We start from the raw sequence: 23,986 nt of genomic DNA on the forward strand, positions 1-23,986 counted from the left end.
ATGTGTGTGCATAGAGGTATGCAAAGTCTGCATCAGACTATTTGTTCATGCGACTGTTTTATTGCACTGCAGTGAAAGGCTGAGCGGCCTCTACAAGCTCATTTGAATTACCAGCAGGGGGTGCCACTGCGCCCTCCGTGTCACATGTATTTATTTATTTAATTAGGCAAGTTAAGTTAAAATTCTTATTTACAATGACGGCCTACCCCGGCCAGCCAAAACTTAACGACACTGGGCCAATTGTGCGCCACCCTATGGGACTCCCAATCACGGCCGGTTGTGGTATAGCCTGGAATTGAACCAGGGTCTGTAGTGACGCCTCTAGCACTGAGATGCAATGCCTTAGACCACTGCGCCAACTCGGGAGCCCAAGTCAGGAGCTTAGTGTGTGTGTGTACACTAAGCTCTTTCCATGACATGACTGGCCAGGTGAATCCAGGTGAAAGCTATGATCCCTTATTGATGTCACTTGTTAATTCCACTTCAATCAGTGCAGATGAAGGGGAGGGGACAGGTTAAATAAGGATTTTAAAGCCGCGAGACAAATGGGGCATGGATTGTGTATGAGTGCCATGGTAGTAGGTGCCAGGTACACCGGTTTGAGTGTGTAAAGAACTGCAACTCTGCTGGGTTTTTCACACTCAACAGTTTCCTGTCTGTATCAAGAATAGTCCACCACCCAAAGGACATCCAGCCAACTTGACATAACTGTGGGAAGCATTGGAGTCAACATGGGCCAGCATCCCTGTGAAACGCTTTCGACACCTTGTAGTCCATGCCCTGACGATATTTAGGCTGTTCTGAAGGCAAAGGGGGTGCAACTCAACATTAAATCAAATCAATTTATATAGCCCTTCGTACATCAGCTGATATCTCAAAGTGCTGTACAGAAACCCAGCCTAAAACCCCAAACAGCAAGCATTGCAGGTGTAGAAGCACGGTGTTCCATGCTTCTATTATATTAGGTGTTCCTAATGTTTTGTCTGTCTGCGTGTGTGTCTTTACGTGGTTTAACCATGTAAGACCAGGATCACCAAATCAGCCTATGCACTTTTCAGAAATGTTCTATTTGCCCTTAAATCCATCTATACTGTTCAAGTACCCATGCTTCTCTGAACCTCCAATAATGCTGTTGGTGTTTGGTATATCCTATTCATACAACTACTTAAATATTTATAGAAATTAATTATTTACATACCATCCTAACTGACCCATGCATATCTCACAACACTACTGTAGAGTAAAGCACTAAATACAAATTAAGAGTTGTTTTAGAGAGAGAGAGAGAGAGAGAGAGAGAGAGAGAGAGAGAGAGAGAGAGAGAGAGAGAGAGAGAGAGAGAGAGCAACAGAGGAGAGAGAAATAAATAGCTGAGCAACGAGAGAGAGAAAATGAAAGAGATGAAGGGTGGGGAGAGGAGGTCTCTGCTTTCATTCAGTTGATTGTTGCCCGCAGGACTAAACTGTTTAGCAAGAAATCATATTCCCATTAAAGGAGCTTTCATCAGGGCCCTGGTCATGTGGCCCATGTTCTATGTTTGGAACTGTTCTTGAGCCAGTCATCCAGATGTCTGAGGCAGAGTCATCTGCTTCGGAACCACAACATCTGCCAGATCTCTGGTCTGAGGTTCATGGGCTGCAGGGGTGTTCTTCAGTCTCAACCACAAATAGCACTGGTACCAAGGGGCTCAGCTAACACAACTTTTAAAACAAATACAGCTTTGTCAAGATTGATCTTTAATATATACCAGAGCTGGGGTGAGATCTGGGGTCCGATATGGAATGGACTAGCTATGCAGGGATTGATCACACCCATGCCAATCCAATACAGCATGGGTTGTAGCCAATTCACTCAATCTCCTATAACGCCTGACATGAACTTTCCCTTTAGTCAGCTCTTTATTCTACCCACTGGTTGGCTTGCCCCCTCAAATCAACACTCAGTATTGTATTCCCTATTCAGTGATTGGCTTGCCCCCATTGACAAAAACAGCCAATGATCACAGGGTACACTGTGTCTAGAAGTCTGTTTGTACAAGGTTGTCAGATAGGTGTGAGGTTTAGAGTTTGGTCGATAGGAGACACTGGTTTATCATTCTGGGCATGATCTAGGGCAGTGTAGGCTGGGGCAGTGTAGGCTGGGGCGGGGTAGGCTAAGGCAGTGTAGGCTGGGGCAGTGTAGACTGGGGCCGGGCAGGCTAGGGCAGTGTAGGCTGGGGCAGTGTAGGCTGGGGCCGGGCAGGCTAAGGCAGTGTAGGCTGGGGCAGTGTAGGCTGGGGCAGTGTAGACTGGAGCAGTGTAGGCTGGGGCAGTGTAGGCTGGGGCCGGGCAGGCTGGGGCAGTGTAGGCTGGGGCAGTGTAGGCTGGGGCAGTGTAGGCTAGGGCAGTGTAGGCTGGGACAGTGTAGGCTAGGGCAGTGTAGGCTGGGGCAGTGTAGGCTAGGGCAGTGTAGGCTGGGACAGTGTAGGCTGGGGCCGGGCAGGCTAGGGCAGTGTAGGCTGGGGCAGTGTAGGCTGGGGCAGTGTAGGCTGGGGCCAGGCAGGCTAGGCTGGGGCAGTGTAGGCTGGGGTAGGACAATTTGGCGCATTGTATTCATAAACACGGAGAGCTGACAACTGACTGGCATCATGATTATTGTGTGTATTTTTGTCATATAACCACAGTATCTGACCGAATAATAAAACCATTTGACATATTCTTACTGTGTTAAGGTCAATGCGTGGATGTGTGAGAGAGAGAGCTGGGGGCCTATCTCTGTAGGTGATGGGTGGTACTCACTCTTTGCAGTCTGAGGAGACGTGGGCTGGGACGGTGTAGTGACAGTCCATGATCATGGTGAGCGTCTCACTGTCATTGGTCTCCTGGAAAGGGGGCTGTCCACACACCAGCATGTACAGGATCACCCCCAACGACCAGATATCTGTAACACAAACACCATGCATACAGTCATCATATGATACAATACAGAAACACCCTGTCACACTTGAGTAAAGTGAGTACGCACACACATACTATATGATCACTAAGGGCCTAGAGATTTGTATGGTCAGGTCACAAGATCATGAAAACATATTTTCCTAACAGAAAACAAGCACTCAAACAAACCAACAAACAACCATCTACAGTATAACTTGTTCCTCAATAGGCTGGTTTCAGTAGCTGAAGTATATGATGTTGTTTACAGAGCCAGGCATTTGTCCCAGACAGCTGTGTGAGTACATAACTCTCCCTCCTCCAGGCAGACTGGGTCTGGAGTCTGAAACCTGGAGTGAGCAGACAGGCCTTGAGACACTCATTGTCAACCTCTCACCCACACTGTAAGTTGCCCTATGATTGCTTGCCCTAAAAGACAGTGAGGCAACCTCTCACCCACACTGACACAGGCCCTGCTCAGAGCCTTCTATTTGTCTCTGCTCTTATTGAGTGACATTCTTCAGCGTGCACGGTGCACGCCCTTCCTGTCTCCTCCCCTCTCCCCTTCCTCAGGGCCGGAGTAACGCAAGGTCTCTGGAAGCGCTTTCAGAACATCCTGCACCCAGAACAACTCAGAACAGTGTGTGACCTGTCACAAGTAGAGAGCAGCTGTGGAACATGGGGGCTGGCCACAGAGAACTCATCTTTTTCGGGATGGTTCCATTCCAAGATATCTCTCCAGGAAAATAAACCTCCCTCCTTCTCAGTCATGTGCATAGAAAAAGGAGCACTGGAGAGAGTACGTGAGAGAGATGGCGAATCGAATATGTAACCCAATTCCCTGAAAAGGGGCTGATTCAAATACCATACATACAAGACAATCTTTATTTGCATGTTGTTTATTAACCTTTATTTAACTGGGCAAATCAGGGGCCTCCCGGGTGGCGCAGTGGTTAAGGGCGCTGTACTGCAGCGCCAGCTGTGCCACCAGAGACTCAGGCTCTGTCGTAACCGGCCGCGACCGGGAGGTCTGTGGGTCGACGCACAATTGGCCTAGCGTCGTCCGGGTTAGGGAGGGTTTGGCCGGTAAGGAAATCCTTGTCTCATCGCGCACCAGCGACTCCTGTGGCGGGCCGGGCGCAGTGCGCGCTAACCAAGGTTGCCAGGTGCACGGTGTAGCCTCCGACACATTGGTGCGGCTGGCTTCCGGGTTGGAGGCGTGCTGTGTTAAGAAGCAGTACGGCTGGCTGGGTTGTGTATCGGAGGACGCATGACTTTCAACCTTCGTCTCTCCCGAGCCCGTACGGGAGTTGTAGCGATGAGACAAGATAGTAGCTACTAAAACAATTGGATTCCACGAAATTGGGGAGAAAAAGGGGTAAAATTTAAATAAAAAAAACAACAACAACAACAAAAAAAACTGGGCAAGTCAGGTAAGAAAAAATCTTATTTAAAATGACGGCATCTTACCCAGAGTGAGTTACAATTAGAGTATCCATCTCTCTGGGATAGGCGGGACGCTTGCGTCCCACTTGGCCAATAGCCAGGGAAAATGTAGAGCGCCAAATTCAAATAAAATACTATAAAAATCTAACTTTCTTTAAATCACACATGTAAGATACCAAATTAAAGTTACACTCGTTGTGAATCCAGCCAACATGTCAGATTTCAAAAAGGCTTTTTGGCGAAAGCATAAGAAGCTATTATCTGATGATAGCACAACAGTAAACAGAGAGAGTAGCATATTTCAACGCTGCAGGCGCAACACAAAACACAGAAATAAAATATAAATTATGCCTTACCTTTGACGAGCTTCTTTTGTTTGCTCTCCAATATGTCCCATAAATATCAAAATTGGTCCTTTTGTTCGATTAATTCCGTCGATATATATCCAAAATGTCCATTTATTTGGCGCGTTTAATCCAGAAAAACACAGCTTCCAACTTGCGCAACGTCACTACAACATTTCTCAAAAGTTACCTGTAAACTTTGCCAAAACATTTCAAACTACTTTTGTAATACAACTTTAGGTATTTTTAAAATGTTAATAATCGATCAATTTGAATACGGGACAATCTGTGTTCAATACAGGAAGACAACAAACTCACGCTTCTTTTCAAGTCATGCTCCTCTCTCAAAAAGTACACTTCAAATGACACTGATTCAAGATGGCCGTACTTCTTCATTACACAAAGGAATAACCTCAACCAATTTCTAAAGACTGGTGACATCCAGTGGAAGTGGTAAGAACTGCAAACAATGAAAAATCATTGAATAGACAGTGACTTAAAAAACAACAACATCTGAATGTTTTGTCCTCTGGGTTTTGCCTGCTACTTAAGTTCTGTTATACTCCCAGACATGATTCAAACAGTTTTATAAACTTCAGAGTGTTTTCTGTCCAAATCTACTAATAATAGCATATCTTATATTCTGGGGATGAGTATCAGGAAGTTGGATTTGGGCACGCTATTTATCCAAAAGTGAAAATGCTGCCCCCTATCCCTAAATAGTTCCCCCTCTCTTCCATCTACACACAATACCCCTTACTGACAAAGCAAAAACAGTTTTTTAGAACATTTAGCAAATGTATATATATTTTTTTAAGATGGAAAAATCACATTTACATACATTTCATAACTTTCACTCAGTACTTTGTTGAAGCACCTTTGGCAGCGATTACTGCCTCAAGTCTTCTTAGGTATGACGCTACAAGCTTCGCACACCTGTATCTGGGGAGTTTCTGCCGTTCTTCTCTGCAGATCCTCTCAAGCTCTGTCAGGTTGGATGGGGAGCTATTTTCAGGTCTCTCCAGAAATGTTCAATCAGGTTCAAGTCCAGGCTCTGGCTGGGCCACTCAAGGACATTCAGAGACTTGTCCCGAAGCCACTCCTGCGTTGTCTTGGCTGTGTGCTTGGGGTTGTTGCACTGTTGGAAGGTAAACCTTCGCACCAGTCTGGGGTCTGGAGCGCTCTTGAGCAGGTTATCATCAAAGAGCTCTCTGTACTTTGCTCCGCTCATCTTTCCCTTAATCCTGAGTAGTCTCTCAGTCCCTACCACTGAAGAAAAATCCCCATAGCATGATGCTGCCACCACCATGCTTCACCGTAGGGATGGTGCCAGGTTTCCTCCAGATGTGACGCTTGGCATTCAAGAATGATGGAGGCCACTGTACTCTTGGGACCTTCAATGCTGCAGAAATGTTTTGTACCCTTCCCCATATCTGGAATTATAGACCATTCCTCTTTACAAAACTGTTTCAGTTCAGCAATATTTTTGGGATGTCTGGTGTGAACCGCTCTCAAAATCTGTTTGAGGTCAAGACTCTGACTGGGCCACTCCAGAAGGTGTATTTTCTTCTGTTGAAGCCATTCTGTTGTTGATTTAGTTCTGTATTTTGGGTGGTTGTCCTGTTGCATCACCCAACTTCTGTTGAGCTACAAAATGTCTTGATAAACTTGGGAATTAATTTTTCCGTCAATGATAGCACACTGTCCAGGCCCTGAGGCAGCCAAGCAGCCCCAAACCATGATGCTCCATCCACCATACTTTACAGTTGGGGTGAGGTTTTGATGTTAGTGTGCTGTGCTTTTTTCATCTCACATAGTGTTGTGTGTTCCTTCCAAACAACTCAACTGTAGTTTCATCTGTCTACAGAATATTTTGCCAGAAGCGCTGTGGAACATCCAGGTGCTCTTTTGCAAATTTCAGACATGCAGCATAGTTTTTTTTGGACAGCAGTAGCATCGTCTGTGGTGTCCTCCCATGAACACCATTCTTGTTTAATGTTTAGCATATTGTAGACTCGTCAACAGTGATGATGTTAGCATGTTCCAGAGATTTCTGTAAGTCTTTAGCTGACACACTAGGATTCTTCTTAACATTGAGAATTCTGCGCTGTGCTCATGCAGTCATCTTTGCAGGATGGCCACTCCTAGGGAGAGTAGCAACAGTGCTGAACTTTCTCCATTTATAGACAATTTGTCTTCCTGTGGACTGATGAACATCAAGGCTTTTAGAGATACTTTTGTAACCCTTTCCAGCTGTATGCAAGTCAATCTTCTGTCTTCTTGGATCTCTTTTGTTTGAGGTATGGTTCACATCAGGCACTTCTTCTTGTGAATATCAAACTCAAATTGCTAGCTTACGCTAGCTGGCTGACTCGCTAGCTAACGTTACGTGATCTGTGTAGTACTCTTATTCGTATCTCAGAAAGCCATTTGCATTGCTAGTTTTAGCCTAATGTTAGCTATGAGAAATAAACTTTGATTTTAATTGATACAGTGTTTACCAGAGACGGTAATGTGAAGAACATGACCTGCAACAATGTCAGTTAAGGATATAGGCCAAGGACTAGATAGTGTATTTTTTATACCACTTTCAACACTTTAACATAGTGTAGTATACAACCTATCTTAATCTGTTTAGCACATGGCCTCACGTGAATCCTTAAAAAGATGGGTGGGGCTAAGGCTTAAGAGGGTATGAACGATGCTGAATGGGTGTAGACAAAGAAGAGTAGGTATACCAAAACATTCAAGGACATTCTCTCAAAAGTGGGGTTACAAGTTTATCAACTTTCAAAGCTGAATTACTTTCCCATTGTTCCTCAACTGCAGTGTATTATATACCATTTTCTAGCTCTGAGTCTTTGCTTTCATCCAATGTAAAAAACACAATTTCAAATTTTGCTACATAAAAACGAATCGAACCGGTCGGGCACATGTAGAAAACAATGTAGTTCATTGTACATTGTTCCAGAGAAGAGGAGTGCGTGCTGGTCTAAGCAGAGACATTCCCCTGACTGACAGTCAGACGACTCAGCCTGGACAGAACAGCCTCATGGGACAGGACAGTGGGCGTCATCACAGCTGTATGCTGGGACAGAGGAGATTATGATGCCTGCTGAGTGCATGTTACCATTGTCCCAGAGGGCTCTTGACAATGAAAACAATAACCCTCACTCTCTTTCTGCCTCGTTACCATATCTATCCCACATATATAAACATTCACACAGAAATACTCTCATGAACGCGCGCACACACACAGACACACACACACACACAACCCTCTCCACCTCAGTTATACAACGGCAGCAAATTCAAAATGCGACGCTCCCTCTCTCATTCCACTGGGGATTTCCACATATTCTTACCACACATTAGATCTGACAGATCTGCAGTGCTGCACTCAAAACACACATCACTCGCTGCTAAACAAGCACAAACACTGTCTTCACCCTTTACCCTGTCAAAAGCACAATTATCGTCATCACTCGTCTCTGAGCCCAGGGAAAGTAAACAGAAGTTGAAAAGTGAAAATCAACCATGAGCACAGAGCATTCGATCGTAAAGCAAATAACCTTTCCTTGGCTGAGCTGCCATATTTAATCAAGCTCAGTCCAATAAATCGTATGTATGTGTTCCCACTACGTAACATATTAACTGGAGTTAGCCTTTTCTCTGCTGATGACTCCTGAACACTGAGAGACATGCACATAATAATGTGTGTTCAAAGGGTAGAACATGAATAGCTGGCCTTTTTAAGTTAAGGTTCAGCTAATGACATCCGACAGCCAGAATGCCCCATGGCACTGATTGCTGTATGAGGGCAAAGGTTACCCATGTGGAATCCCTGTGATTATTCTCCTGTTCTGTTCTCTTCCTGCAATCTCTATCTATAAACAGTGGGGTCAGAAATTATTGACACCGTTGATAAAGATGAGCAGAAATGACTGTATAAAATAAATAATTCAAATACTGCTAACATTTGGTTTCGTGGAAGTTGGTTTCACAAAAGAAATTAAAGAAGCCATACGTTTCCTGACCGGTATGACATAACCTTTTTAAAACATTCTGAGAACAGAAGTGAAAATGTTGCCTGTTCTGGAAAAGTTTATTTTTAGGTTGCAGGGAGGATTTGAGAACGTTTTTTTTCTCTGGTTGCTTGAACATTTTCCTGGGAGGTTTTATTAATAAATGCTCTGAGAAGGAAATTATCATTTATTTGGAGGTTTTTGAATAACTTCCTTACAACTTTCAGTGATTATTTTTATTTATTTTTACCTATACAGACTTTTGATGACACTGCTAGCTTATTTTGGGTTAACTTTTTTGGATTCCAAGCACAGATAGAATACATGAAAATGTATTTCCTCAGGCATGAACCATGCAAACACTTGTCTTATTATTACACAGCATCAATGAGATTACAAACTATAATCTTCTGTTCTTTATCCATGGAATTAGTCCACTGTGCCACCAAGATGGAGCTTAAATGCCTTGTTTGTTTGTTTTTCTGCATACAAAGCTGTTCATTTTAGTCTATTCAAACAGACCCCATTTCAAACAAAACAAGCATTCATTAATATCAGGTGTGGCCAATTAGGTGTGGCCAATTAGTGGGGGCGGCCAACACACCTGAACACACTTAAATGAAGTAAGATGGCACCGAAGAGGATGGCTGACGTTTTACATGCCCGTAACCAATTGTGCTATTTTCTTATTTTTTTTGAGTCGTTTGTAACTTATTTTGTTTAAACTTATTTTGTACGTAATGTTGCTGCTACCGTCTTTATGACCGAAAATAACTTCTGGACTTCTGGACTTCTTTTCCGTTAACGAGTCCGATGAGAAAGATATACTGCTCTCCCGGGAACAGGCCCAGATCCTCATCATTTGCGTGAAGAAAAGACGGAGGAAAAGAGGACGCAGAATGGGCTGCCTTTTGAGAATCTGTAGGCCAGCGAGTAAACTCCCACTGCCATCAATTCTACATGCTAACATGCAATCATTGAAAATAAAATTGATGACCTACAATAATCCTACCAACGGGACATTAAGAACTGTAATATCTTGTGTTTCACCGAGTCGTGGCTGAATGACAACACAGATAATATAGTGCTGGGGGGATTTTAAATGCACCGGCAGAACAGAGAAGCTACGTCTGGTAAGATGAGGGGTGGGGGTGTCTTTTTGTCAATAACAGCTGGTGCGCGATGTCTAATATTAAAGAAGCCTACAGGTATTTCTCGCCTGAGGTTGAGTACCTTATGATAAGCTGTAGACCACATTATCTACCAAGAGAGTTCTCATCTATATTATTCGTAGCCATCTATTTAGCACCACAGACCGATTCTGGCACTAAGACCGCACTCAACCAACTCTATAAGCCAATAAGCAAACAAGAAAAATCACACTCAGAAGTGGCGCTCCTAGAGGCCGAGAACTTTAATGCAGGCAAACTTAAATCAGTTTTACCACCATGTCACATGTGCAACCAGAGGGAAAAAAAACTCTAAACCACCTGTACTCCACACACAAAGATGCATACAAAGCTCTTCCCTGCCCTCTATTTGGCCAATCTGACCATAATTCTATCCTCCTGATTCCTGCTTACAAACAAAAACTAAAGCAGGAATTACCAGTGACTCGCTCAATACTGATGACGCGGATGCTAAGCTACAGGACTGTTTGCTAGCACAGACTGGAATATGTTCCGGCATTGAGGAGTATACCACCTCAATCATCGGCTTCATCAATAAGTGCATTGACGGCATCGACCCCAAAGTGACCATACGTATATATCCCTACTTGAAGCCATGGATAACAGGCAACAGCCACATTGAGCTAAAGGCTAGAGCTACAGCTTTCAAGAAGCGGGACACTAATCCGGATGCCAAAAAGAAATTCTGCTATGCCCTCAGACGAACCATCAAACAAGCAAAGTATCAATATAGGATCAAGATTGTATCCTACTAAACCGGCTCTGATGCTCGTCGGATGTGGCAGGGCTTGAAAACTACAGTGCATTGCGAAAGTATTCGGCCCCCTTGAACTTTGCGACCTTTTGCCACATTTCAGGCTTCAAACATAAAGATATAAAACTGTATTTTTTTGTGAAGAATCAACAACAAGTGGGACACAATCATGAAGTAGAACGACATGTATTGGATATTTCAAACTTTTTTAACAAATCAAAAACTGAAAAATTGGGCGTGCTAAATTATTCAGCCCCTTTACTTTCAGTGCAGCAAACTCTCTCCAGAAGTTCAGTGAGGATCTCTGAAGGATCCAATGTTGACCTAAATGACTAATGATGATAAATACAATCGACCTGTGTGTAATCAAGTCTCCGTATAAATTCACCTGCACTGTGATAGTCTCAGAGGTCCGTTAAAAGCGCAGAGAGCATCATGAAGAACAAGGAACACACCAGGTAGGTCCGAGATACTGTTGTGAAGAAGTTTAAAGCCGGATTTGGATACAAAAAGATTTCCCAAGCTTTAAACATCCCAAGGAGCACTGTGCAAGCGATAATATTGAAATGGAAGGAGTATCAGACCACTGCAAATCTACCAAGACCTGGCCGTCCCTCTAAACTTTCAGCTCATACAAGGAGAAGACTGATCAGAGATGCAGCCAAGAGGCCCATGATCACTCTGGATGAACTGCAGAGATCTACAGCTGAGGTGGGAGACTCTGTCCATAGGACAACAATCAGTCTTATATTGCACAAATCTGGCCTTTATGGAAGAGTGGCAAGAAGAAAGCCATTTCTTAAAGATATCCATAAAAAGTGTCGTTTAAAGTTTGCCACAAGCCACCTGGGAGACACACCAAACATGTGGAAGAAGGTGCTCTGGTCAGATGAAACCAAAATTGAACTTTTTGGCAACAATGCAAGACGTTATGTTTGGCGTAAAAGCAACACAGCTCATCACCCTGAACACACCATCCCCACTGTCAAACATGGTGGTGGCAGCATCATGGTTTGGGCCTGCTTTTCTTCAGCAGGGACAGGGAAGATGGTTAAAATTGATGGGAAGATGGATGGAACCAAATACAGGACCATTCTGGAAGAAAACCTGATGGAGTCTGCAAAAGACCTGAGACTGGGACGGAGATTTGTCTTCCAACAAGACAATGATCCAAAACGTAAAGCAAAATCTACAATGGAATGGTTCAAAAATAAACATATCCAGGTGTTAGAATGGCCAAGTCAAAGTCCAGACCTGAATCCAATTGAGAATCTGTGGAAAGAACTGAAAACTGCTGTTCACAAATGCTCTCCATCCAACCTCACTGAGCTCAAGCTGTTTTGCAAGGAGGAATGGGAAAAAATGTCAGTCTCTCGATGTGCAAAACTGATAGAGACATACCCCAAGCGACTTACAGCTGTAATCGCAGCAAAAGGTGGTGCTACAAAGTATTAACTTAAGGGGGCTGAATAATTTTGCACGCCCAATTTTTCAGTTTTTGAATTGTTAAAAACGTTTGAAATATCCAATAAATGTCATTCCACTTCATGATTGTGTCCCACTTGTTGTGGATTCTTCACAAAAAAATACAGTTTTATATCTTTATGTTTGAAGCCTGAAATGTGGCAAAAGGTCGCAAAGTTCAAGGGGGCCGAATACTTTCGCAATACAATGCACAATACAGTGCATCTTCACTGACATTTTCAACCTCTCCCTGACTGAGTCTGTAATAGCTACATGTTTCAAGCAGACCACCATAGTCCCTGTGCCCAAGGAAGCGAAGGTAACGTGCCTAAATGCTTACCGCCCCGTAGCACTCACATCAGTAACGATGAAGTGCTTTGAAAGGCTGGTCATGGCTAACCTCAACAGCATCCTCCCGGATACCCTAGACCCACTCTAATTCGCATACTGCCCCAACAGATCCACAGATGACGCAATCTCAATCGCACTCCACACTGCCCTTTCCCACCTAGACAAAAGGAACACCTATGTGAGAATATGTTCATTGACTAAAGCTTAGCATTTAACACCATAGTGCCCACAAAGTTCATCACTAAGCTAAGGACCCCGGAGCTAAACACCTCCCTCTGCAACTGGATCCTGGACTTCCTGATGGACCACCCCCAGGTGGTAAGGGTAGGCAGCAACACATCTGCCAAGCTGTACCTCCACACTGGGGCCCATCAGGGGTGTGTACTTAGTCTCCTCCTGTACTCCCTGTTCACCCACGACTGCGTGGCCAAACACAACTCCAGGAGGTCTGAGAACTGGCAGTGTGGTGTTAGGACAACAACCTCTCCCTCAATGTGAGCAAGACAAAGGAGCTGATCGTGGACTACAGGAAAGGCGGGCCGAACAGCCCCCATTAACATCGACGGGGCTGTGGAGGAGCGGGTCGAGTGTCCACATCACCAACAAACTATCATGGTCCAAACACACCAAGACAGTCGTGAAGAGGGCACGACAAAACTTTTTCCCACTCAGGAGACTGAAAAGAATTTGCATGGGTCCCCAGATCCTCAAAGTTCTACAGCTACACCATCGAGCACATCTAGACCGGTTGTATTACCGCCTGGTATGGCAACTAATTGGCATCTGACCGTAAGGCTAAAGCATGCATATAATGCAGAGGGTAATGCATACGGCCCAGTACATCCCTGAGGCCAAGCTTCCTGCCATCCAGGACCAAAATACTAGGCATGTCAGAGGAAAGCCCAAAAATTGTCAGAGACTTCAGTCACCCAAGTCATAGACTGTTTTCTCTGCTACCGCACGGCAAGAGGTACCCGAGCGCCAAGTATAGGATTAAAAGGCTCCTCAACACCTTCTACCCCCAAGCCATAAAACTGCTGAACAATTAATCAAATGGCCACCAGACTATTACATGACCCACCCCACCAAACATTTATTTTGTACACTGCTGCTACTCGCTATTTATTAGCTATGCATATTTACTTCACCCCTACCTACATGTACAAACTACTTTAACCTGTACCCCCACACATTGACTCGGTACCGGTACCCCATGTATATAGCCTTGTTATGTTATTGTGTTACTTTTTATTATTTTTTACTTTTAGTTTATTTGGTAAATATTTTCTTAACTCTTTTTGAACTGCACTGTTGGTTAAGGGCTTGTAAGTAAGCATTTCACAGGAAGGTCTACACTTCTTATATTCGGCGCATGTGACAAAGTTTGATTTGATTTAACCTCTTGAGTGTAGGGGGCAGTATTTTGTTTGGATGAGAAACGTACTGTCGTGGAATAATCAGAATTTTTTGGTAACATATGTAAGATGTTTTATATTCATCATATGTTTGTAAGTTACTTCTCATCAAGAATGTTATTTTTGTATAATACTGTGGCAGGGTTTGCAGTATCTGTTCTATGTCAAGACTAAGTTGTTTGGGCTAGAGAGAGGGGAGAGGTCAAGCGTGTATCTCTTGGTTCCACAATGTCTGTGTGCCAGTCAGTGTGTCTCTGTGATCTTGTCAAGATAGGATTGGTTGTATTTAGAGTTGGTTCTATCTAAATGACAATTTGATATATGCCTGTTGATATGGAGGATTGGTTTATGGTTCTGAGTTTGAGTAAGGAGACAAAGCTGAACGATTTATTATGTCTATGCTGTCTGACTATGTGTGTTCTTTGCTATTAAAGGATGGCAGTTGCAATGCAGAGGGGGCTCTCAGAGAATTCATGGTTAGACACTGAATTGCCTGAGAGTCACAGGGTTGTGATAGAGGTGATATAATTAAAGATGGACTTTGATAACTAACTCTGACTTGTGTGTGGTTTGCGCTCATGATTTGGTAAATAGAGGAAATTTCCACGACAGTGGAATGAAACTGCCTATTTCTCAGGCCCAGAATCTAGAATATGCATAGAATTGTCGGATTGGGATAGAAAACACTCTAAAGTCAAAATATTATCTGTGGGTATAACAGAACTGATATTGCAGGCAAAAACCTGAGGAAAATCCAACCCGGAAGTGTTGTTTTTCCTGAAAGCTCTCTGTTCCACGCTCCATTTAAAGGGATATCAACCAGATTCCTTTTCCTATGGCTTCCCCATGGTGTGAACAGTCTTTAGACATAGTTTCAGGCTTTTATTTTGAAAAATGAGCGAGAAAGATCACATCGCGTCATTGTATGGCTGGGTGCCAGCAGCGTTTTGCATGCGCACCAGCTTGGAGCAGACATTTCTCTCTCTCTCCTATTGAAGAAGGTACAGTCCCGGTTGAAATATTATTGATTATATATTGTAAAAACAACCTGAGGATTGATTATAAAAAACGTTTGACATGTTTCTACGAACATTACAGATACTATTTGGAATTTTCGTCTGCGATGTCGTGACCGCTCGAGCCTGTGGATTACTGAACCTAACGCGCCAAACAAATGGAGGTATTTTGGATATAAAAATAATCTTTATGGAACAAAAGGAACATTTATTATGTAACTGGGAGTCTCGTGAGTGCAAACATCCGAAGATCATCAAAGGTAAGCAATTTAATTTATTGCTTTTCTGACTTTCGAGACCAATCTACTTGGCTGCTAGCTGTTTGTAATATTTTGTCTACTGAGAGCGATCTCCTTAAATAAACGCTTGGTATGCTTTCGCCAAAAAGCTTTATTGAAATCTGACACGCCAGGTGGATTTACAATAAGCTAAGATGTGTTTTGCTATATTGCACTTGTGATTTCATGAAAATGTTATATTTTTCGTAATTTAATTTGAATTTGGCGCTCTGCAATTCAGCGGATGTTGACGAAAATGATCCCGCTAACGGGATGGGTGCATCAAGAAGTTTAACAAGACGTAGGCATCTCACTTTTTCGAGATGCCTACAAGGCCCTCCCCTGCCCTCCCTTCGGCAAATTAGATCACAACTCCATTTGGTCCTACCTTCCTATATGGCAGAAACTCAAAACAGGAAGTACCCGTGCTAAGGACTATTCAACGCTGGTCTGTTCAATCGGAATCCACGCTTCAAGATGGTTTTGATCACACGGACTGGGATATGTTCCGGATAGCCTCTGAGAATAACATTGACCTATACACGGACAAGGTGACTGAGTTCATCAGGAAGTGCATAGGGAATGTTGTTCCCACGGTGACTATTAAAACCTACACAAACCTGAAACAGTGAATAGATGACAGCATTCGCTCAAAACTATAAGCGTGAACCACTGCATTTAACCATTGCAAGGTGACTTGGAATATGGTTGAATACAAACATTGTAGTTATTGCCTCAGTAAGCCAATCAAACAGGAAAAACGTCAGTACAGAGACAAAGTTGAATCGCAATTCAACGGCTTAGACACAAGACGTATGTGGCAGGGTCTACAGACAATCACAGATTACAAAGGGAAAACCAGCCACGTCAGACACCGACGTCTTGCTCCCAGACAAGCTAAACACCTACTTCGCCCTCTTTGAGGATAACACATTGCCACCGACGCGGCCCGCTCCCAAGGACTGTGGGCTCTCGTTCTCCGTGGCCGACTTGAGCAAGACATTTAAGCGTGTTAACCCTCGGAAGGCTGCCGGCCCATGCGGCATCCCTAGCCGCATCCTCAGAGCATGCGCAGACCAGCTGGCTGGAGTGTTTACGGACATATTCAATCTCTCCCTATCCCAGTCTGCTGTCCCAACTTGCTTCAAGATGTCCACCACTGTTCCTGTACCCAAGAAAGCAAAGGTAACTGAACTAAATGACTATCTGTACTTCTGTCATCATGAAGTGCTTTGAGAGGCTAGTTAAGGATCATATCACCTCTACTTTACCTGACACCCAAGACCTACTTCAATTTGCTTACTAACCCCAATACTGTAGAGCCACAGACGATGCCATCGCACTACACCACTGCCTTATCCCAGCTGGACAAAAGGAATACCTACAACAGAATGCTGCTCATTGACTATAGCTCAGCCTTCAACACCATGGTATCCTCTAAGCTCATCATTAAGCTCAGGGCCCTGGGTCTGAACCCTGTCCTGTGCAACTGGGTCCTGGACTTCTTGACAGACCACCCCCAGGTGGTGAAGGTAGGAAACAACACCTCCACGTCACTGATCCTCAACACAGGGGCCCCACAAGGGTGTGTACTCAGCCCTCTCCTGTACTTCCTGTTCACCCATGACTGTGTGGCCACGCATGCCTACAACTCAATCATCAAGTTCGACACAACAGTAGTAGGCCTGATTACCAACAATGACGAGAGCCTACAGGGAGGAGGCGAGGGCCCTGGCGGAGTGGTGCCAGGAAAATAACCTCTCCCTCAACGAAACGAAGGAACTGATCCTGGACTTCAGGAAACAGCAGAGGGAATACGCCCCTATCCACATCAACGGGACCGCAGTGGAGAAGGTGGAAAGTTCCTCGGCGTACACATCACTGACAATCTGAAATGGTCCACCCACACAGATGGTGTGGTCAAGAGGGTGCAACAGAGCCTCTTCAACCTCAGGAGGCTTAAGAAATTTGGCTTGGCCCCTAAGACCATCACAAACCTTTGACGATGCACAACTGAGAGTATCCTGTAGGGCTGTATCACCTCTTGGTACGGCAACTGCACCACCTGCAACCACAGGGCTCTCCAGAGGGTGGTGCAGTCTGCCCAACGCATGACCGGGGTCACATTGCCTGCCCTCCAGGACACATACAGCACCTCATGTTACAGGAAGGCCAAAAAGATCATCAAGAACATCAACCACCCGAGCCATGGCCTGTTCACCCTGTTATCATCCAGAAGGCGAGGTCAGTAGAGGTTCATCAAAGCTGGGACGAGAGACTGAAAAACAGCTTCTATCTCAAGGCCATTAGACTGTTAAATAGCCATCACTAGTCGGCTACCACCCGGTTACTCAACCCTGCACTTTAGAGGTTGGTGCCCTATATACATAGACATGGAATCACTGGCCATTTTAATAATGGAACACTAGTCACTTTAATAATGTTTCCATACTGCTTTACTCATGTGTATATTCTGTATTTTAGTCAATGCCACTCCAACATTGCTCGTCCTAATATTTACATATTTCTTAATTCCATTCTTTTACTTTTAGATTTGTGTATTGTTATATGCAACTGCACTGTTAGAACTAGGAAAACAAGCATTTTGCTACACCCGCAATAATATCTGCTAAATATGTGTATGAGACTAATAAAAATTGATTCAATGTTTTTAGTTTTGTTGATGCTGATAACGGAATGTATGTTTTTAAATAACATTCTTGTGGTTTTTATGGGAAACTTGCTTAATGTTCTTGGAACAATTTGAGAACATTACTGTAAATAGAACCATGAGGAAACGATATGATGAAGTACTGAAATTCCCACAGAAGAATGTCGTTTCTTAACGTTCTCTGAACTATTCGAGAACATTCCCAATGTCAAACCAGTTGGAGAACATTACTAGAACATTACCAACATTTTTATTAAATGTAACCATGTTGGACATTTTAGGAAATGTAATGAAAGTAATAAAGTAATGAAATGCCAAGAAAATGTAGTTTCTTGCACTGAGATGCAGTGCCTTAGACCACTGCGCCACTCGGGACCTTATGGACTACCCTCTTCAATTCAAACCACAGTTTTTCAATGTCTAGTGACTAAGCTGGCCATTGCAAAATAATTTTGTGGCCAATAAACCATTTCTTTGTGGATTTTGACGTGTTCTTGGGGTTATGGTCTTGCTGGAAGATCAACTCCTGACAGAGGCAACCAGGTTTTTGGCAAAAACGTCCTGGTACTGGGTAAACTTCATGATGCTGTTAACCTTAAGGGCCCCAGGACCAGTGGAAGCAAAATAGCCCCATAACATCAAAGATCCACCATATTTTAAAGTAGATATGGCTTTTTTTTCTGCTCATGTGTTCTCATTTTGACACCAAACCCATCACTGGTGTGCGTGGCCAAAGAGCTGTATTTTCATGTCCTCAACAAAAAAATGTAAATGCCTGGAGTTTGCAAAACGGCGTGTGTGTGTGTGTGTGGAGAGCTAGTTCTCCTGGTCTCTCTCTCTGTTCTGTCAAATATCCTACCAGATGGTGTTCAGTCCCTCTCTCAGAGTAAATGCTCTGTCCTAGAGTAAATAATGAGAGCCCTCTACCTCACCCAATCTGTTCCTCTCTCCCTAAATCTGTCACACTCGGACTGAACGAGAGGATCATACTAAACCACTGAATCACCATGTAGTGACGCCTCATGGAATGGGGTAAGAGTGAATCATAGAAAGGAAACTACACCCACTTTAGACTGATGAATGAAAATAGTTTATCTGAAAGCACATAATCACAAGCATTACCTGCTACAACTCTCCTTAACTCTACCTCAAAGTTGTATATTAATGAGCGCCAACTGGCCTGCTACAACTCTCCTTAACTCTACCTCAAAGTTGTATATTAATGAGAGCCAACTGACCTGCTACAACTCTCCTTAACTCTACCTCAAAGTTGCATATTAATGAGCGCCAACTGGCCTGCTACTAACTCTCCCCAACTCTACATGTAGATTTCCTCTGCTTTTGAGTATGCCATGACTGTCCGTTTAGGCACAACCCAGGTAGAGACAGACAAGTTCTACTTAAATAGCCCTGGACACAAGACAAGACCTGAGATGGTATCTGACTGTTCTTCTCCACACTGCTTTGTTTGGCTTATGCAGTATAGCAGCCATGTGTTAGACACAGAACAGGCCACTGTCCCATCGCCCTGGGTCTGGTACTGCTGCGTGGCTGTGAACACACAGGCCTCTGATTTTCTCTGCCTCATCATATGACCACAGTCATGCTGCACTCAGTTTAATGGCCCTTGGGATCCATTCATAGCTTCATACAGTACCCACCTATAAAATACCAGTACACCCTGTACAAATATTTAATAAGTGGTTGTACATTTGTTTGTATATTGCAACATAGGTGTATGAGTGATACACAGTGTGCTATAAAAAGGAGTTTATGACTCACGTCCCCATGGACTAAGGTAATCTCTTTTCTCAGTACAGAAGGGACATCTCTTTCTCAGAGCTACTCAGCATTATCCACAAACCTGCATCTGTGCAGAAAGAGGGATATAATGGAGTATCATATCTCTAAGCTCTTCTTTCACACGCACATGTCACGCCTTGCAGTGTTCCGCAGAGCTGCAAGGCTGGGGTCAACCTCATTTGTATTCTGTCCAATCACTCCAATCTTCCAGGTGTCATTTATCTTCTAAGGGCAGTTTGAAATTCTTACATTGGAAATTCAATTTACTTTCTGAATTGCCTGAATGTAAATGGAGTTGACCCCAACCCTGCTGTGTTGTGTTGTGCTGTGTTATCATAACAGGGCTGCATGGCAGTATAATGGCAGTGGGCCTCAGTGAGCTAGCTGCCTCGCTCAGCTGGCACTCTGTCACTAAGACCTAATAAGTAGATTACACCAGCACCTGCTTAGTGGACCAGGATAAGAGCATGCTGAACTAATGAATATTCATTAAGTGATACTGTACACAACCACCCAGGTAACCTGTGGAAATACTACATCACACTGACTCAGGCTCCATCAGAAGACAACTAAGTCACAGAGACCAGACCATAGAATCCAGTAGTAATAGGATATCTGTGGTCTAGAGACACAATGCCTTCGGAAAGTATTCAGACCCCTTGACTTTTTCCACATTTTGTTAGATTACAGCCTTATTTTAAAATGTATTAAATAGTTTTCCCCCCCTCAATCTACACACAATACCCCATAATGGTAAAAGAAAAAACAGGTTTTTAGAAATGTTTGCAAATTTATTTATTTTTTTAAAGAAAGAAGAAAAAATATATATCACACATAAGTATTCAGACCCTTTACTCAGTGCTTAGTTGAAGCACCTTTGGCAGTGATTACAGCCTGTGTCTTCTTGGGTATTGGCGCGACAAGCTTGGCACACGTGTATTTGGGGAGTTTCTCCCATTTTTTCTGCAGATCCTCTCAAGCTCTGTCAGGTTGGATGGGGAGTGTTGCTGCACAGCCATTTTCACGTCTCTTCAGAGATTTTTGATCGGATTCAAGTCCGGGCTCTGACTGGGCCACTCAAGGACATTCCGAGACTTGCCTGTGTCTTGACTGTGTGCTTAGGGTTGTTGTCCTGTTGGAAGGTGAACCTTCGTTCCAGTCTGCGGTCCTGAGCATTCTGGAGCAGGTGTTCATCAAGGATCTCTATGTACTTTGCTCCGTTCATCTTCGCCTCGATATTGACTAGTCTCCCATTCCCTGCCATTGAAAAACATCCCCACAGCATGATGCTGCCACCATCATGCTTCACCGTAGGGATGGTGCCAGGTTTCCTCCAGACACGATGCTTGGCATTCAGGCCAAAGAGTTAAATCTTGGATTTATCAGACCAGAGAATCTTGTTTCTCATGGTCTGAGAGCCATTTGGTGCCTGTTGGCAAACTCCAAGCAGGCTGTCATGTGCCTTTTACTTAGGAGTGGCTTCCGTCTGGCCACTCTACCATAAAGGCCTAATAGGTGGAGTGCTGCAGACATGGTTGTCCTTCTGGAAGGTTCTCCCATCCCCATAGAGGAACTCTAGAGCTCTGTTAGAGTGACCATTGGCTTCTTCAATCACTTGAATTTACCACAGGTGGACTCCAATCAAGTTGTACAGTAGAAACATCTCAAGTATTATCAATGTAAACAGGACGCACCTGAGCTCAATTTAGACTCTCAAAGCAAAGTGTCTGAAGACTTGTAAATGTAAATAAGGTATGTTTTTTGTTATTACATTTGCTAAAATTTCTAAAACCCTATTTATGCTTTTTCATTATGGGGCATTGTGTGTAGATTTTATTTTATCCATTTTAGAATAAAGCTGTAACAAAATGTGGAACAATTCAAGGGGTCTGAATACTTTCTGAAGGCACTAAATATGCACACACACACACACACACACACAGCAGGCCTTGTCCCGACTTGACTTCAACAGCCTGTCAGATAATATCAGGGACAAGTTGATACTAGAAACAAGGTCTCTTCAGCCACATGGGTAGGTGTGTGTTGTTTCCCAGGCTCATTGACTGGGCTCAAACCAGGTTAATGCCCCAAACCTGTCCCGTGCCGTATGTTGGGTGTGGAATGGGACCTTTCTCTGTGCCAGGCACTGCAGTGCCCAGCATGCCACACAATCTGATTATACCACTGTGAGCCTCAACCCAGTGGGCAGACTGCCACTGGTCAGTCGCACACACAACACCAAGGCCACCCACGTGCAATAGGTCAAAATATTTGGGATTTTACAGTAGTTCCACTGCCTTGCAAGCCAATAATCTTGTTTTGATCTAATTATCAAAATGTGTGCCAGATGTGTTTGAGGTTAATCAACCCGTAGTAACCAGAGGGATAAAACAAAAATCTGCTCTGATTTACTTGAGCTTCCACTACAAATGTAGGTGAGCACTGTCCAAGCATTATTGCACGTGCCCACAGTGACACACATAGGACTGATCAGAGAATATACTGTGGCTCCAGTGATCAGTGAATATACTGTTGCTCCAGTGATCAGATAATATACTGTAGCTCCAGTGATCAGAGAATATACTGTAGCTCCAGTGATCAGGGAATATACTGTAGCTCCAGTGATCAGAGAATATACTGTAGCTCCAGTGATCAGAGAATATACTGTAGCTCCAGTGATCAGAGAATATACTGTAGCTCCACTGATCAGAGAATATATTGTAGCTCCACTGACCAGAGAATATACTGTAGCTCCAGTGATCAGAGAATATACTGTAGCTCCAGTGATCAGAGAATATATTGTAGCTCCAGTGATCAGAGAATATACGGTAGCTCCACTGATCAGAGAATTTACTGTAGCTCCAGTGATTAGAGAATATACTGTAGCTCCAGTGATCAGAGAATATATTGTAGCTCCACTGATCAGAGAATATACTGTAGCTCCACTGAGTGTGTGGAAGTTAAAGCCAGGTACTGGTGAATGTGGTGGTTGTGTTGTGGTTGTGTCTTTAGTTTCAGTGCACATGCCTAAATCCCTGCGGTCCCTCTGCAGTGGGAAGCCCACTTAGGTTTTCGTCACCTGGCAGGCTTAGCTGGAGCTGTATCTCAGAGGAGTCTGACCCAGTTAGGGGCTGGCACACTCCCAGCACCACACTGCATACAGCCCAGTCAGTATGACTGTCGTCTGTGTTACCAGCCCTGCATGGGTCACATGGCTGCTTGAGAACAGTCTCAACTCTATGTTCTATAGTATGTAGCCATAGGGGATATTCTTTACTTTGCGTAGCGCTGATCTTCATTCTTTCACATGCCCCATCAGCAGTTATGATTAAGGAATGTACATGAACATGCATCTGCGCACTAGAAGAGTGTTGTGCCGAGATGAGGTATGAATCTGATTTGAGTCCCTCTAAACTGTGATCCTGTCAGGTGTTCCCTGGCCAGTGGCCATTACCTAACAGGTCTCATAGGGTTACTGGATTACTCACCACTAAAAACCCAGGGAATAACTCTGCACTCGCTCTTCTACTATTGCTCAGTGTTCTGCTAGGGTGTTAATGACACCGCACCATAACACTTTCCACATGTTAAGATGGCATGGTGCATTTTCACAATACCAGTCCATTTCCCTGTAGCAGATGAATGAGGTGCAGCCAGGTGTTCATATCTGGTGCAGGCCAGGAGTGTGTATTTGGGGCATGGTTAGGTCTGGAATACTACAGGACTGCAGACATTGTACATTTACTCTCGCTGCACTACTCTCCACTGATTTTAATTTCATTGAAGAAAAATCCAGACACAACCCTGTCTGTCTGCGGAAAACAAACCAGACCTAAAAACAACATCAGTGGGCAGACAGGCTGAACTGTAAGTGGAAACCCACAATCCTCCTACCCTGACACAGAGACAACTATCCGCCTGGCTCTAGGCTTTACAGATGGAATTTGCAGTAGGGGGAAACAGCGCCACTGGCCGCCCCACCACCGTTGTTATTATTGCCGAGCTGAGGTAAAAAATATACAGTGTGATACATATTCTTCTCTTCTATCGCGAGTGGGGGGGGGGGGGGGGGGGGGGGGGGGGAACGGGACGACTGTGTTCGTTGTTTACAGTAACTTTTGGTGTTGTAATATCGCAAACAGATATGGCTGTTTCCCCATTAAGGATTCCATCTTTAAGCCCTGCATGTACACAGCTTCACTGTCCCTGCCCTGGATTAAAGCCCTGTGTGGATTGCTTCAACCACACCGCCCATCCACACGCAAATTACATTTCCATTCCAGATTCTATGCAGCCCAGAGTGTAGTCCATCTGTTC

General features: G+C 44.0%; 1 protein-coding gene across 3 annotated transcripts in view; it reads right to left on the reverse strand.

Moving 5' to 3' along the window:
- LOC110494015 (SNF related kinase b) overlaps positions 1-23,986 on the reverse strand; it is a 40,526-nt gene that overhangs the window by 4,454 nt on the left and 12,086 nt on the right. For all 3 annotated transcript variants that reach the window (XM_021568680.3, XM_090205178.1, XM_090205174.1), the window contains one exon: positions 2,778-2,919. In XM_021568680.3, the coding sequence (XP_021424355.3) occupies positions 2,778-2,919 (142 nt within the window). The remainder of the gene's footprint in view (positions 1-2,777; positions 2,920-23,986) is intronic.

Source organism: Oncorhynchus mykiss, chromosome 2 (assembly GCF_057628025.1).
Source record: "Oncorhynchus mykiss isolate SJ-2025 chromosome 2, ASM5762802v1, whole genome shotgun sequence".
Lineage (NCBI taxonomy): Eukaryota > Metazoa > Chordata > Actinopteri > Salmoniformes > Salmonidae > Oncorhynchus > Oncorhynchus mykiss.